We start from the raw sequence: 16,109 nt of genomic DNA, 5'->3' as shown, positions 1-16,109 counted from the left end.
CACAGCGTTAATAATTCACTGTAGAAATGGATTAAAAAAAGACCTGCATCCAATTTAATGAGAAAATCTTGGGTTTACAGCTAAAATGCGTGCGGCTCCGTGGTTTATGAGCAGAAGCAGGTCTGGACCTCCGTTCATGAAGTGAAACACTGGTGACGAGCAGCGACGTGTTCCTGCGGCAGGAGAACCCGACGGCAGGTTCTTGTCTCCGTCCTCTGAGGAACCAACGCGAGACGCTCCTGAGACTTTTCGAACAGCAATGCTGCCCTCTGGTGGCCCAGCAGGAGAACTACAGCCCTGTAATCCAGTAAGGTTTCATTTCAGCTTTCATCGTTGAAATCAGAAAAAAACGACGTGAACATGTTTCAGTGTTCGTCGGAATATTTTTGACTGAAACATAACGAAACGTTGTCAACATAAAATTATAAAGCAAATAATAAAGACGAGCCGAGCGGTTGTCAGAGCAGCTGCAGGCCCGGTGGGACCAACTGACCCCAACCAGACGGCCAGAGGTTTTTCTGTCTGCGAATTAAGAATAAAGTCTGATGACGCTAACCCATCGTGAGACTCATGCACGCACTCCTGCAGAACAGGAGGCCACAAGGGGGCGCAAATTAGCAAGAAGTTAACAAGGTTTGGAAAACAAGAACTAAAACTAGTGAACAAAAAATCATCAAAATGTAAAAATTCTGTAATATCTTGAATAATTCATGAAATTTAGAACTTCTGGTTCCTTTGTCTCCAGGTCAGAGACCGGAAATCAGCTGTGTGGTTCCCAGCAGCTGCAGATACCCACAAGTTCAGTTCTACATCAGATCCACCAGTAAACACCAGACCGGTGGATGGTGGAGGTTCAGTTCTACATCAGATCCACCAGTAAACACCAGACCGGAGGATGTCGGAGGTTCAGTTCTACATCAGATCCACCAGTAGACACCAGACTGGTGGATGTCGGAGGTTCAGTTCTACATCAGATCAACCAGTAAACACCAGACCGGTGGATGTTGGAGGTTCAGTTCTACATCAGATCCACCAGTAAACACCAGACTGGTGGATGGTGGAGGTTCAGTTCTACATCAGATCCACCAGTAAATACCAGACCGGAGGATGTCGGAGGTTCAGTTCTACATCAGATCCACCAGTAAACACCAGACTGGTGGATGGTGGAGGTTCAGTTCTACATCACATCCACCAGTAAACACCAGACCGGAGGATGTCAGAGGTTCAGTTCTACATCAGATCTACCAGTAAACACCAGACCGGAGGATGTCGGAGGTTCAGTTCTACATCAGATCCACCAGTAAACACCAGACTGGTGGATGGTGGAGGTTCAGTTCTACATCAGATCCACCAGTAAACACCAGACTGGTGGATGTCGGAGGTTCAGTTCTACATCAGATCAACCAGTAAACACCAGACCGGTGGATGTTGGAGGTTCAGTTCTACATCAGATCCACCAGTAAACACCAGACCAGTGGATGGTGGAGGTTCAGTTCTACATCAGATCCACCAGTAAACACCAGACCGGAGGATGTCGGAGGTTCAGTTCTACATCAGATCCACCAGTAAACACCAGACCGGAGGATGTCGGAGGTTCAGTTCTACATCAGATCCACCAGTAAACACCAGACCGGAGGATGTCGGAGGTTCAGTTCTACATCAGATCCACCAGTAAACACCAGACCGGAGGATGTCGGAGGTTCAGTTCTACATCAGATCCACCAGTAAACACCAGACTGGTGGATGTCGGAGGTTCAGTTCTACATCAGATCCACCAGTAAACACCAGACTGGTGGATGGTGGAGGTTCAGTTCTACATCAGATCCACCAGTAAACACCAGACCGGAGGATGTCGGAGGTTCAGTTCTACATCAGATCCACCAGTAAACACCAGATCGGAGGATGTCGGAGGTTCAGTTCTACATCAGATCCACCAGTAAACACCAGACCGGAGGATGTCGGAGGTTCAGTTCTACATCAGATCCACCAGTAAACACCAGACTGGTGGATGTCGGAGGTTCAGTTCTACATCAGATCAACCAGTAAACACCAGACCGGTGGATGTTGGAGGTTCAGTTCTACATCAGATCCACCAGTAAACACCAGACCAGTGGATGGTGGAGGTTCAGTTCTACATCAGATCCACCAGTAAACACCAGACCGGAGGATGTCGGAGGTTCAGTTCTACATCAGATCCACCAGTAAACACCAGACCAGAGGATGTCGGAGGTTCAGTTCTACATCAGATCCACCAGTAAACACCAGACCGGAGGATGTCGGAGGTTCAGTTCTACATCAGATCCACCAGTAAACACCAGACCGGTGGATGGTGGAGGTTCAGTTCTACATCAGATCCACCAGTAAACACCAGACCGGTGGATGGTGGAGGTTCAGGTCTACATCAGATCCACCAGTAAACACTAGACTGGTGGATGGTGGAGGTTCAGTTCTACATCAGATCCACCAGTAAACACCAGACCGGTGGATGGTGGAGGTTCAGTTCTACATCAGATCCACCAGTAAACACCAGACTGGTGGATGGTGGAGGTTCAGGTCTACATCAGATCCACCAGTAAACACCAGACCGGTGGATGGTGGAGGTTCAGTTCTACATCAGATCCATCAGTAAACACCAGACCGGTGGATGGTGGAGGTTCAGTTCTACATCAGATCCACCAGTAAACACCAGACTGGTTCAGTTCTGCATCATGCGTTACCTCAATGGCGCTCTCTTGTCATAGTGAAGTGTTGGTGGTCCAGAGGGTGGAGAAGATCTTCATTCTTGTTGCTGCAGGTGAGCCGAGGGCGTGGATGAGGCCGGCAGGTGACCTCCTCCCTGTCGCTGGGCTCAGCAGAGCTGCTGCTTATTTAGGAGTCCCAGCTAGAAACCTGTGAATACAAAGGTTATTGATCGCAGCAGCTTTCCTTTGCTTTGTCTCCAGGACGACCTGAACATCTTCTTTTTGAGTCTCAGATGCAAATCCAGGTGTGATCGGCATGGAAGCGTCGCCTCGCGTCCATCAGAGGCGCCGTGGAAGACGAATGGTGTTTATCAGCCTGCCGCCTGTAGAGGACGCCATCTAATTACCTTTTTCTTAAAGGTTGTATTTATTAGTATCCATCATCGCTGTCATTACATCAATTAATGGCGTTGACGCCTGAGTAATTGTGCGCCCCCCCCCAGCAGCTCTTCTCCTCCTGGCATCAAGGGCCTGTCATCCAGCAGCACGCCGCCGGGCCCCGGGCCCCAGCCCAGCGGTGTCAATTAAATTTGATTGACTGAGTAAAAGAAGCACATAAATAAGCCAAAACAACAGACACAAAAATCCATAGACGACTCCGGCCCCCGCCTGTCAGAGCCGCCGCTCGTCTCCTCCGTTCTCGTGTGCCGCGGGTGTCCGCCCTGAGACAACCGAGAGAGAGCGTTCACACCGGCGCCCCCCGCCCTTCCACTCCGCCTACCAATTAGCAGCTCTGGAGGCTCTGGTATCGACCCACCGTCGTCCAATAAACGAGGTCTAATTTATCAGTTTAACCCCCCCCCCCCCCCCCCCCACACACACACACACACCGTCCATGCAGGAGGAAAAAACTGCTCCTGGTTTTTGTTGTGTGAACAGTCGGAGGAGCTTCCCTCTCACCTCCCGCGTCTCCGCTGAGTCGCTAATTGTCATCCGGCGAGCTCATGTTTCATATTCCAGCCGATGATTGAGGGCCGCCATTAGAGGGGCCCCATTGGGGGGGGGGGGGGGGGGGGCGTGGGAACCATCACAGGCCAATTTGTTCGCCAGACACCATAAATCCCGGGCTGCTAAGTGGCTGTTTTTGATGCAACTGAAGCGCGGGGAGGCGAAGCTACGAGCTCCTCTGGAGGGCCATCAATTCACCAGCAGGCGGATTTCACACACGCCGCCCATCCGTCAGCAGGGGGTAAACATGAGGGGCGGGGCCCTGCAGAAGGTCGCTGGAACTTTTGAGAAAGGGTTGGAGTGGAAATTTAAAAAACCATCATCCCCACTATGCTAACGTCCTTTAGGACTACAGCACCTCGTCCCTGCCGTGCTCAGGTCTTGTTGAAGGACAGCGCCTCAGCCCATAAATGCTGGTTTAAGTGACCTTAAACCTTTCTGTTTATAGTCTGATTCATTTGATCATACAGTGGTGTCGCCCCCTGCTGATGGGGCAGCGTTAGTGCGCTCTGATGCTTCTCCATTATGCGTGCTTGTTGCGTGACGGTCCTTCCATGAACACGTTAGCGTGATGTGTTCACATGCCAGTGATGGACAGTTTTCCACAGTTCATTGGTGTCGTCAGGGATCTTCAAAGTCTTAGAATCCTGATGACTTTAATTTAAAACTTCTACTCAAAAAAAAGTTTTCTGTCACGTGACCATGGAAGTGAAGTCATGACTTTGTTTTTTTTTATTTTTTGAGTCAGTTTGTTGAAACGTGCAACACTGTCATGAAAAATGATGTAAAAAAACAGATTCTTGACAGCAGAAATATGAAAATTTTATTTCATTTGTTTTCAACATTCACAAGAGTTTAAATAACTAGAAGACATCCTTTCATCCCTCCCTCCCTCCCTCCGTCTGCGAGCGCTGGTCAGTATGGAGGTCAGTTTGTCCCAGCGGTCACTCAGACGCCGTCTCGTTGGTTTGTTTGCATCAGAGCAGCAACATCATCCACCTCAAGTTCATCTGACAGTTTCTTCTCTTTTCTTCTGTAGTGTTTAAAAAAAAGCTGGCATTATTATAAACTCCTCCCCTTCCTCCTGAAGGCGTGGCTACCACGACCACGGCTACCGATGACGTTGGCGTTTCCTGTCACATGAGGCTGCAACCTGGAGCCATCTGGCCCACAGGATCTGGTTCTTCTCTCTCTCCACTTCTCTTCATGAGTGAGTACAGTTGCATTGTGGGTAGTGTAGCCACCAGGCAGGTTTAAATAGGAAGGACAATGTTTGGAATCTCAAAGTCTGGTGTCTTCTTCCCTAAGATCATAAATCCTCCTCAGAAATCTCCACTAACAGGAAGAGGTTTGATATCTGAGCAACTCGAAAAGCTCGAGAACTCAGGAACCACGTTTCTCTTCCTCCACACGGCGACTGCTCCAACACCAAAGCACCAATGTTCATCATCTAGCAAACTTCCTGCTGAGGTTTCTGGGTAAAATCAGCTTGGAGACCTGAGCAACTCGTCATGGTGAGCCATGCTAGTTAGCTTAGCACAATGGCGAGTCCTCACCAAACGTTTGGTTCTGTTGACCCAAGTTCCAGTGGAGCTTTGGAGGTGCTGCGTCAAATCCCTGCGCCCAGTCAGGAAAGTAGTTCCGGCTACGTGTCTGATTCTACCACTACAACGTCTCCTCGTGTTAAACTGGTGTTCATCACCAAGGTTACACACACCCCTCCTGATATTAATGCAGGCAGAGACGGAGCTACGCTAACACTTCCCACCCACTACCAGTCACTGTGCTAAGCTAACTAGCCTGGACCTGAGCTAGCTGATGCTAACACTTCCCACCCACTACCAGTCATTGTGCTATGCTAACACTTCCCACCCACTACCAGTCATTCTGCTATGCTAACACTTCCCACCCACTACCAGTCATTGTGCTAAGCTAACTAGCCTGGACCTGAGCTAGCTGATGCTAACACTTCCCACCCACTACCAGTCATTGTGCTAAGCTAACTAGCATGGCTCTTAGTTCTCTAGAAACTGACTGACTAAACTGATTTGAGTGTTTATTCACTTGATGATGGAAAACGCGGTCCAGAAGAGTCGAGGCTGTTCAGCAACAGATGACAAATGTATTGATTCCAAATTAGACACGACTGAATGAAATACTTTCCTACATAGTAGGAAAGTATTTCATTCACACTGACATTGACAAATTGCCAAGGACTGAGTGTAACTTTTTATTTATTTAATTAAAGACAGTAGTCCTGGTTTTCAGAGCAGGAAACTGTCTTGACAGCTTCAACAGCAGTGCAGTGAGTGCTGTTGCCACTTGAGGCTGCTAGTGAGTCTTCATAAAGACTGAGCCCCCAGATGTGTGGTTTATGTTCCCTCCTCTCGTTACAACTCATCGATCTCTGATTGATTGACAGCCTTCATGAGTCAGAGGAGGTGTCAGTAATCGTCCTCGTCTCTGACTGCCGTCTACGTCACGCCAACATGGCTGCATAGATGTTTGCTAAAGTGTGGGTTATGATGGAGAAACTTTGAAAAACAATATACACAGTGGTTAAAGAACCTTTGTGCGGGTGCACGTTAACCATGTGCGTGATTATAACCACATAAAAAAAGATTAAATCATAACAATGCATAAATATTAATACTTTTCATCTGTCGTGTTGCGAGGACAGAAACCACCAACGTCCCGCAGGTCTTCAGTCCGACAGGTTCTTGATTCTGTCTCATCACATGAGACGCAGAAAAGACACGAGGACAGAACGCCTGAGGCAGAGAACATGAGGAACACGTCGAGCAGGTGAACCAACACATGGCCTCAGACGCCGCCGAGCTCCCCTCAGATGGTTTGAGTCACCGAGACACTCAACATTTGCGTTCCAACACTCACTGAACACCGTCGTCTGATCGCAATTGTCAATAAAGATTTTCGAGCTCAGACGCGGGGGTGTGTTCGTTTACCCAGCCAGCGCTTCCAGGACGGGTCTGATGTAACAGCTGTGAAACAGAAATACTTCAAAAATAGCTGTGCGCGTGCGTGCGTGTGTGCGTGCGCATGTGTGTGCATGTGTGTGTGTGTGTGTGTGCATGCGTGTGTGTGTGTGCATGCATGTGTGTGTGTGCATGTAACTTTGCAAACTCCAGCTGTGTTGTAATCATAAACATGATGCGATGCCTCACATCATGTTTATGAACGGCGAGCACCAGGCAACCCCAGTGGCGGTGTGGTGGTGAACGTTTGGCTACCATCTTGTTAGCGTAGCTATGTGGACAAGCAGAGGTGGTTCGTTGGCGTGTTCGTTGGCATGCGCGGACACTCATGCTCTCATGCTCAGTGCCTCACGTGCTCGCCGCCCTTCAGTAGGCACTAGGTGGTTAAACAATACTGGTTTTGCTCTTGCCCTTCCCCCCACCGCCACCACCTCCTCCACCTGGGCTGGTTTTGCTCTCGGACTTCCTGCCAGGGGAGTTCTGACAGGTCGATATTTTCACCGCAGCGCCTGATTGGCTGCTGTTGTTGTTGTGGTTTGTGTTTCCGCTCAGCGTTTCCATGATGGAGCGGAAGGCGCCAAATGGCCGTTTGTATTCGGAGCTTCCTGTTGGAGTCCTCTCCTTCCCATGATGCCCTTTGGATGGCTCCCCCTCCTGACTGGCGCTCTTGTGGACCTGCTCGTCAAAGGTCACCCTCAGTTTGAGATTCTGGGACGTCTTCCTGCGGGATGACGGAGACTTCAGGGCACTCTTGGGGCTGGTGGCCACTTTCTGGCCGTTGTCTGGAACGTCGCCTGAGGAGTCTGGCGTTTTGGCGTCTGCAGCTTCGGGGTCGCTGGAGGTGGGGGAGGGGTTGTAAACAGCACCGTCCACTGACTTTGACCCGCTGACAGAAAACGCCAGCTTCCTCTCTGCTGATGATGAGGAGGGGAGGTGCTTCTTCATCATCAGGTGGAGGTGGTTCGAAACTGGCTCTTCTTCTGCGATTGGCAGGTGCGACGGCCTATCAGGTCGTACTGTGTTTGGAGGCGGTGCTCCTTGAGTCTTACCTTCCTCCGGGGGATAGCCATCAGAATCGGACTCGCTCAACGAGCGCTGCATGATCTGTTTGAGTCTGGCTAGTTTGAGCTCTCTCCTCTCCACCAGCCCCGTCCTGCGGCCCCCAGGGGCCCCGGCGCCGTCTCTGCTCAGGCCGCCTGCCAAAGGCAGCCTGTCCCTGGGACACAGCGGCTCGGACGCGTCCTTCCCCAGCAGCTGTCGCAGCACTGAGTCTGGGCTGGGCCCTCCCTGACGAACCAGCCAATGACCATCACCAGGCGTCCCCTCCACAGTCAACATCATCTCTGGCCACGCCTCCACTGAGGGTTGATGGGAGCTTGAGTCCAGAGAGGAAGACAAACATTGTGACTTACAGCTGCCGCCGTTCACGTTACACACGAGTGTGAAAACTAACAACTTCAATTTTTATGATTTATTTCAAATATTTGACACAATAAAAAATGACAACAATAATAATAACAACAATGACAACATCAATATTAATAATAATAACAACAACAATAATAACAACAATGACAACATCAATATTAATAATAATAACAACAATAACCACAATCATTCGCTAAGTCTTTGGCCTTTGGGCTGTAAAAGTAAAGCCAACAGCAGAACATGTGGACGAGTCCATGCGACCTACCTGGGGGATCTGGACGGCGTTCCCTCCGTCTTGTTGGGGTCCATCAGTCTCTGGAGTTGCTTCTGTAACGCCATCTTCTCTGCCGCCTGTCTGTGTGCCAATAACACAAACCAAGATTAACCGCCAGGTGGAGGCACCTCGACGTTCAGGTCAAACAAATTTAACGAGAAGAAACAGAATTAAATCTGAACTCCTGATGTCATCAGGTGATCCACAGGGGGAGGTAAGCTCCTCCTACTCAGCTCTTCCAGATGAGTGAATATCCACAGGCTGATCTTAAACGCAGCGTACGGGCCAGTGCGGTCATGTGTCCGTGTCGGTGCAGCTTGGCCCATCTCTTCTTTGTAAATAAATTATTTCTGGGGTTTTTACAGACTAAAAAAAAACAGCTGTTAAAATGAATGTTTAGGTGTTTTGACCAACACCCGTGAATGTTAGCCACCAAACCACTGTAAATATCAGGGGATCGGCACATCGCGCACGGCTGGTCGGAGGTGCCGGCAGGACACTGAACCACACGAGATGTTCATCAACACAAAATCTCTGAAGGTCTTCAAGATCCCGGCAGGTCGAGCAGTTAGAACTCACTCGTTGAGCTGTTTGGTGAGCTTAACAACCTGCGATGCCAGAGACATACAGGTTTCCACGACAACCAAGTAGCGGGCGCAGGTAGTGTTTCCATGTCGCTCAGCACTCTGGGAGGGCCGCTCCCCCTGCTGGTTCTGGACCGTCACGTTGGATCCGTATTCCACCAGAGTCTGGAACAGACACATTCACATCTGTAAGACGCACTGAAGCTGGACCATCGACCCGCAAACATCCTGGTTCTTGTTATTCTGACGGGCTCTGTTGTCCAGCACCTCCTCAGAGCCTGAGCCGCCATCAGCCTGAGGAGGGAGGCTTTTTGTTTGGTCTCTTCTGACACTTTGAGGAAGAACTGCAGCGATCGCATTAGCCTGGTGGCTCACTTGTAGCCTGTTAGCTTGTTTTAGAGAACACACTGTCCGCGTTCTATCCAAACTTGCTGAGTTTGGATAAACAAACTTTTCAGGTTTACTGAATCTAAAATGTAAAACGATTCATTGTGTTGCTACAAATACAATCAGATGTGAGAAGGTCGCGTGGACACAGAACAGGGGGATGTTAGCTTTGCTGCTAAAAACAAGCTAACAACAGGATCACTTGTCAGACTTAAAGCAGCTCTGACAGAACCATACTTGTAATACTACTACCACTACTACTACTACTACCTCTACCACTACTACTACTACTACTACTTCTATTTTTCAGGTGACACCTCCAGGATCGGGCCTCACAAGACAAACAAAGTGAGGAGATCTCTGGTGACCGCTGAAGCGCGTCAACACACTGCTGCGACTGTAAGTGAAACACTAGCAGAGGAACTCTGAAGCGTATTCCTGGAGTCGTACCTGGATACAGGTCAGGTGGCCATACTGCGCGGCCACGTGGACCGCCGTGTTCCCATTCTGGTCGACTTCATCCAGAGAGATGGCCTGTTCCTGCATGAACTGCAGCAGCCACAGCAAGACCTTCTCCTGCAGACACACAGAGAGACGGGTCAGAGTCCTGACGAGTGCGCACGCATGCGCGTGCGTGCGTGCGTGTGTGTGCGCGCGTGCTACCTGTCCATGGCGGGCGGCGTAGTGGATCAAACTGGGATGTTCCCTGGTGCAGCTCAGTTCTGCAATGGCCTCCGTCTCACTCACCATCCACCGCACACACTCCAGATGACCATTCTGAAAACACACACACACACACACAGAGTTATAGTTCTCTTATTTCAGAGGAAAAGCTTGAAACTCTGCTCTCCACATTTCTGAGTGGTGGGAAGTCTGGTGTCTCAGTGAATAAACTAGAAGCCTGGAGATAAGAGCCAATCAGGAGGCAGCACACATCTGACCAGCTTGTCTCTAGATAACACACGTCCTGTCTGGCAGCCAATCCAGTGCCTGGCAGACAAAACACAACCAACTTAGCGTTTCTGCCCTTCACCTTCCGGAGACTCGTTTCAACTTCCTGCTGCTGATGCAAACATTCACGCCGTTTTACAAAACCTGCCATTGTAAAGCTTCAGAGAACTGCTGCCGTAATCTGATACTCCGCTCTTGACCTGTGAGCCCTTCCTGCTGAAGTCGTCCTGACTGACCTTGACCCCCAGGCCAGCAGGGGTCAGCTGCTGGGCGTTGCGCTCATTGAGGCTGTCTTCGCCCATCAGGGAGGTGAGGTGCTGCAGACAGTCAGCATGACCCTGCGAGGCCGAGATGTGCAGCAGGTTGTTCCTGTCCTCGTCCCGGATCAGCTCCAGGTTATCAGCGGCCAGGTGAGGCTGAAGGGGCAGTGACACTATGTTACATGGCAGCCATGACGGTGCTTCACCTTGAAAGACCATTACTGGTGTTTCTGTGGATGTTTCTACTCTCCAGCCATCGCACTCACCAGCAGGGAGATCTGTCCCTCTCTGACGATGTTGATGATGTTCTGGTTCTTCTTGGTCTCCTCATCCACTTCCCCTCCTGCTCCTCCCCCAAATCCTCTGGGCCCCCCACCTCCTCCCCCTGGTCCTGGAGCCCAAGGCTTAGAGCCTTCCTGCCTTCCAACACTGCACCCGGGCAGGGGGAACATCAGCGCGGGGCCTCCTGCTGGCTCCACACCCGGCCTCTGGTTCTGAGAGTCTGGGTAGACCCGCGCAGACAGCAGCTTGTCTGGACAACAATGAGTAAACAACACACATCTGTAGTAGTAATAATAATAATAATAATAATAATAATAATAATAATAATAACAACAACAACATTTTGAGGATAAATGTCTGATGTAGAATTTGGAACTTTACCTGCATCAGAGAAGGACGACATAGAGGAGGAGCAGCTGAGAAGGCCGGCGGAGAGCAGCTCGGGCTGGTAGCCTCCTCCGGCCGGCGAGCGGTGGAGGTGGTGTAGATCTGGATCCATCGACTTCGACTTCCTCAGGTCCGACCACTTCACGGGAGACAGAACACAAAACTGCAAAAACAAACAAGTACAACGGCAGCAGAGGTAACCGAGCCGTGGACTACGTGTCTTCCTACTCGTCTTGCGAGGGCCAGGCTCATATTTCAGAGGCACTAGTCAGCAGACGTCATGTGACCTGTGAGGGGTCCATACCTGAGTCTGCGAGCTGCTGCTGCCCAGACTCAGAGGCTCACTGTGGGGTAAGGCAGCGCTCTTCAGTGTTCCCCGGTTCCTCTCCAAGGTGCTGCCTCCCAGGTTGCTCCCCGTCACCGAGCGCTTGTCATGGGGGACGCGAGGCAGCGTGGACATCTGCTGACTGGACTTGATATAAGGTACGTCCAGGATCTCGTCCATGTCCAGATCGTAGTGCTCCAGCTCCCCGAACAGAGCCTGTGGGTTGCAGCTGCCGTCCACGCCCTTCGCCTTCCCGCCATCAGAGGAGGTGGAGGCAGGTTTGTCTGAGCCGTGGTCGTCCTTACTGCCCTCGACTGCCTCCCCCAGGCCCAGCCCCGGGCCCTGACCCTTCCCCTCCGCGTCGGACTCGCTGGTCTCTGGTTGGTGTTTGAGTGGAGAGACCCTCTTCACTGGCCGGAACTTACTGTGGACCTCAGCGAGCCCGGTGGGCTTGATTCCTCCGCCAGCGTGGGAGGAAACGCCACGACTCCAGTTGATGGCCGGAGCTGCAGAGGAGGACAAGTCACGGTCACAACAGGACACAGAGTGGAGAGACAAGTCTGGAGGTCACAAGGATCTGAGGTGTGCGTTTGTTGTGTGCTCCTGTTGTGTTACTGTCACCAAAATAACCACAGAAGTACGACTGGACATTACAGCAGACGCAATCATGATACAGATACAAAATGTACATGAACCTTGTATTTCTTACTGGACACAGTAGCCGTAGTAGTAATACTATCACTTACAGTCACTGCTCTGGTACTGCATGTGTACTTACAAATTACTCACCCCTACACGCGTCATTCCTACGGTGTGTGAACAAAAAGATCAAGTGATCAGAGAGTGCCTGTGGTAGAAGAGGCTGACGGTGCGGTCACCTGGTCTGTCGTCAGGCGGCCCATCGCTCCTCCTGGACAACTCCGGGATGCTCTTCAGAGACGTGACGGAATACTGAGACCAGAGAAGACCTCGTCAGACCTGCGCCACGCTGCGGCTTTACAGGTGAGTTAGCGGCAGTGGAAGGAGGGGCTTTCTAAACAACAGTTCTATTAGGCTTTATTGATATCTAATCAGAGGACGGGACAGGACTGATCGTTAAACAGTCGTCGTCTAGTTGTGGTGTGGAACTGAAGTGATGGTTCAGGCCCTCGGGCGCTGACAGGTGAATCACAGGTGTGAAGTGAGACCAGTCGCAGCAGGTGGAAGATACGAACCACTGAATCGTCAGAGAAGTCGATCTCGTCCAGGTCCAGGTATTCAGGAGCCTCCATCTTCACACACCATCCTCAGCCTCACGTGCAGCTGCAGACACAAACAGCCGGCGTGACATCATCGCAGTCAGCAGCCACGAGTGATGGAACCGCACAGGAACGTGGATCAATTAATTGATTCAGTGATCAACGACACAACGCAACGAATGGGGAACCAGAATATCGTGGATGCGCCATCTCAGCTGCAGCGTCAATCTGCCTCCGTCGTTTCTGATTGGAGGAGACGAGCGAGTCACAGAAGACGACTTTCACAGGAACTCCAGACTGAAAACCTGACATCATTTCCTCCTCATCTGCTGTTGGCAGAGGAGACCCGGCGTCTCATTAATCCACCGATGACTCGCCGATCCTGGTCACACACACTGACGTGGGCCAGGACGCCTTCACTGTGACTGGGAAGTTTTATCACCTGACTCACGGCTGCTGCGTTCACTGGTGTCAGATAAAGTGGGACAGACATTTGTTCAGGTGCTTGTCTGCTGCGCTGATATTCACCTTGCTGACAAGACACCTGAGCCCCAGACCAGCAGCACCTGATTTTCAGGTTTGGTTGAGTGTCCGAATTCTGCAGGGGGAACCGTAGAACAGTGGTTCTGGACCCGAGCGGCGTCTCGTGTGTCTGATGAATGTGCCCGGTGAGCGTTACCGCTCCTGCAACAGCCCCCCCGCTGCCATCGGTCACGAACATCTGCTCGCTGACTGAAACGAGGAAACTGCTCGGCCGCCAACAACGGCTGGAGGTCCAAACCAGCCTGAGCACCGCGGGAGGTGAAACCGGCGCCGAGTTCCCTCTGTCAGGGGACAGTAGGACAATCAATACGCAACAACCAGTAACATGAAACCCAGGTCCTGTTAGTGACCACGGCAGCGGGTCCGGTTCCGGGTCCCCAGCACGGATCGGTCCACGGCTGACGTGTGACGCCAGCGTGTTTGGCCCACTTTATTTACTTCTGTCTGAAAATGAGACTCTCATAACCACAGACAAACAACTGCTGCTCTTGTTCTGCTTTTAAATTGCAGATGAAGCGGCTGACAATGATGTGGGACGTGGGGTTCGTGGCGTTGGCCCCGCCCTCCTCCGCTGTGATTGGACAGCGGCGAGTGCAGCGTTTTACCTGAAGGTTAATATTTCCTGTCTGCATGCAAAGGAAAACCCTGCAGGCGCTGGACGCAGAACAGATGCTCAGCACCTCGACAACTCAGAGCCGACGACAACAAACCCTAAGAACCATTCCCTGAAGAACCCGTTGTTCCACAGGGGGAGGAGCCTGCTGCAGACCTTCCACTGTGTTGTTGGACAGTTGATTACAACAATGTACCGCTGATTCAGTCGTGTGGAAACGCCTCAGAACGCACTAAAGCGGTATGCTACATGCTAGCAGCTCCAGCACGGAGGTGACGAGCGTGGCAGACGGAACCTGGCGGGTTTGTTGAAGCACCTGACGTTCCCTCCCGCTGTTGAAGCTCTACACAGTGTTTCCTGCCATGATGCCCTTCTGTTGGTGGGCTGAAGGGAAGCGGCCTGGTAGCTGCTGCCTTTCTCCGACTGGAACCTTGATCGTAGCGGTTCCATCACTACTGAGACGAGTAGAGTCAGGAGAACCGAGGCCAGGTAGAAAAACCAATGTTCTCCGTTTAGCCGTTGGGGGGAAATGATGTCACTTTACCGCTGCGCAGCCTTTAGAACCAGACAAGGAAAACAACCTCTCATCTATGAGAATCCAGAATCCAGAATCCAGCCAAGGATCAGTCAGGATCTGACGGAGGGATCCGTGTCCTGAAACCCGAGCAGGACCGGCTCCAGAACACCCAAGTGTCATAGCACTCGTATTAGAACAATCGGCTGTTCCACTACCCGTGAGGAACGCAGTTTCTGGATTCATGGAAATATCAGTTGAAGTACTACAGGTGTCCTCAGGAGTACAACACCAGCCATTTTCTTCATGTCATGTTAGATATTTTCCACCTTCGTCGTCAGATAAACGAGCGAAGACCAAGAGCCTGGAGCTACAAACGCCTCCTCATGAAGAACCAGCATCAGTGCCCAGGAGCGATGACGCACTGACCTCAGCCTGCGTCCATTTCGCAACGTGACGTCTGGGGTCCCAGCTGGAACCTCACAACAGGCATCACCATCGAAGTACGGAGATTCGCCTCTAGTGTATTAATACTTCATTACAGGAGTATTCCCCCTTGCTGTCGTAACTACAGTATAATCAGTTTTACTACATCAGCAGAAGAAACTTATATTTGTTGAAAAAGCACCAACAGTGATTCTCATCAACAGCAACTCACAGCAACAGAAACTTGGAGCTTCCAGCTTCGTGGCCAGGTGACTGACCTGCTTCCTCTTCAGTTGCTCACAACCAGAGCCAAAGCCTAAAGCGCTGGATCTGGACGTCCCAGCTCAGAAAGCGAGAGTGAGGAGGTCCGAGCGGCTGGCGTCGTCCTGCTCTCCCGGCTAAGCGCTCGTCTAATCCGCTCCTTCCCCTCACGTAGCCCACCAGGCTAATTAGCTGAGCTAGCTGGCTAATCAGCAGCATCCAGGGATGCTAAGCTAGCTCCAGCCAGGCGCCTGGAAAACTGGGTCAAAGCAGAAAAGCTCAGCGAGACGCGAGCCCGACCCGGGATAAAGAGCGGTTCGTCCCGGTAAAGCGGCAGTGGGCAGCTGGGTACCTGGTGGTCGTCGGGTCGCCGCGGCTGGATGTGCTGGGAGCGCTAGCCGAGCCGCTAGCTGCTGGATCCAGCTGTTTTTTTCCCTCTGTCGCCTCGATGTCTTGAAAAGCACAAAGACTTTGACATATGGACCTCAGAGACAGCAGCGGGGACAGAGCTCCCACTCCCCGGGCTCGCCCAGGTCCGGTCCTGCAGGACAGAACTACAGCTCCCGGTTCTGTCCGGAGTCGTGCGGTTCCTCCTCGCTCGTGAGCACAAACACGCCACAATTTAATAACCGAGTTATGATTTTGCTGCTGTTTGGTTGCAATGACGTTATTACTCAGTAATGATGATTATTAAATCATTTAAACATGGAAAAATGTCAAATGTCTGAATTAAGGGATGAAAAATATTCGATTTTTTTGTTTTTGCCGTTTTCCGATGTTTCGCCTCTTATTTGGCCCGTAAATGTCCACCGATGGCGATGTGTGAAAACTCGTCTCTATGGTGATTCTCCACTTGCACGCAGCGCAGGCGATCATCCTCGCAATACACGATCTCTGCAGGCGTCTGGTGGAAGTGGTGCGGTTCACCGGCCCGTTATCCCGGAGACGTTC

At 51.3% G+C, this 16,109-nt stretch overlaps 1 protein-coding gene across 4 annotated transcripts; it reads right to left on the bottom strand.

The window, feature by feature from the left end:
• Window positions 1–4,589: 4,589 nt before the first annotated feature.
• Window positions 4,590–16,109, bottom strand: sncaip (synuclein, alpha interacting protein). 4 transcript variants are annotated; one of them, XM_086205689.1, is made up of 12 exons: window positions 15,130–16,109; window positions 12,778–12,865; window positions 12,442–12,514; window positions 11,543–12,069; window positions 11,233–11,401; window positions 10,836–11,101; window positions 10,546–10,725; window positions 10,022–10,135; window positions 9,809–9,934; window positions 8,967–9,136; window positions 8,379–8,468; window positions 4,590–8,060 (listed from the first exon to the last, which is right to left on the bottom strand). In XM_086205689.1, the coding sequence occupies exons 2-12, from the start codon at window positions 12,832–12,834 to the stop codon at window positions 7,070–7,072; spliced, it is 2,763 nt and encodes a 920-aa protein (XP_086061815.1). In that variant the 5' UTR covers window positions 12,835–12,865; window positions 15,130–16,109; the 3' UTR covers window positions 4,590–7,069. The 4 variants fall into 4 exon arrangements, with proteins under 4 accessions (XP_086061815.1, XP_086061816.1, XP_086061817.1 ...); XM_086205690.1 differs by having other exon boundaries at window positions 15,176–16,109; XM_086205691.1 differs by having other exon boundaries at window positions 15,511–16,109.

Source organism: Aulostomus chinensis, chromosome 6, assembly GCF_037954235.1.
Source record: "Aulostomus chinensis isolate RoL2024-O1b breed Wild chromosome 6, RoL_Achi_v1.0, whole genome shotgun sequence".
NCBI lineage: Eukaryota > Metazoa > Chordata > Actinopteri > Syngnathiformes > Aulostomidae > Aulostomus > Aulostomus chinensis.
The sequence above is the reverse complement of the archived record's forward strand: the minus strand, read 5'-3'. Positions and strand labels throughout refer to the sequence as shown.

Excerpts from the sequence above, each read along its gene's own strand:
- sncaip (XM_086205689.1), bottom strand. The coding sequence starts at position 12,834 with ATGGAGGCTCCTGAATACCTGGACCTGGACGAGATCGACTTCTCTGAC. Across the intron at positions 11,102-11,232 it reads GTCGTCCTTCTCTGATGCAG|ACAAGCTGCTGTCTGCGCGG; the intron begins GTAAAGTTCCAA and ends ATTGTTGTCCAG. Across the intron at positions 10,136-10,545 it reads CTGCTGGCCTGGGGGTCAAG|AATGGTCATCTGGAGTGTGT; the intron begins GTCAGTCAGGAC and ends GTGTGTTTTCAG.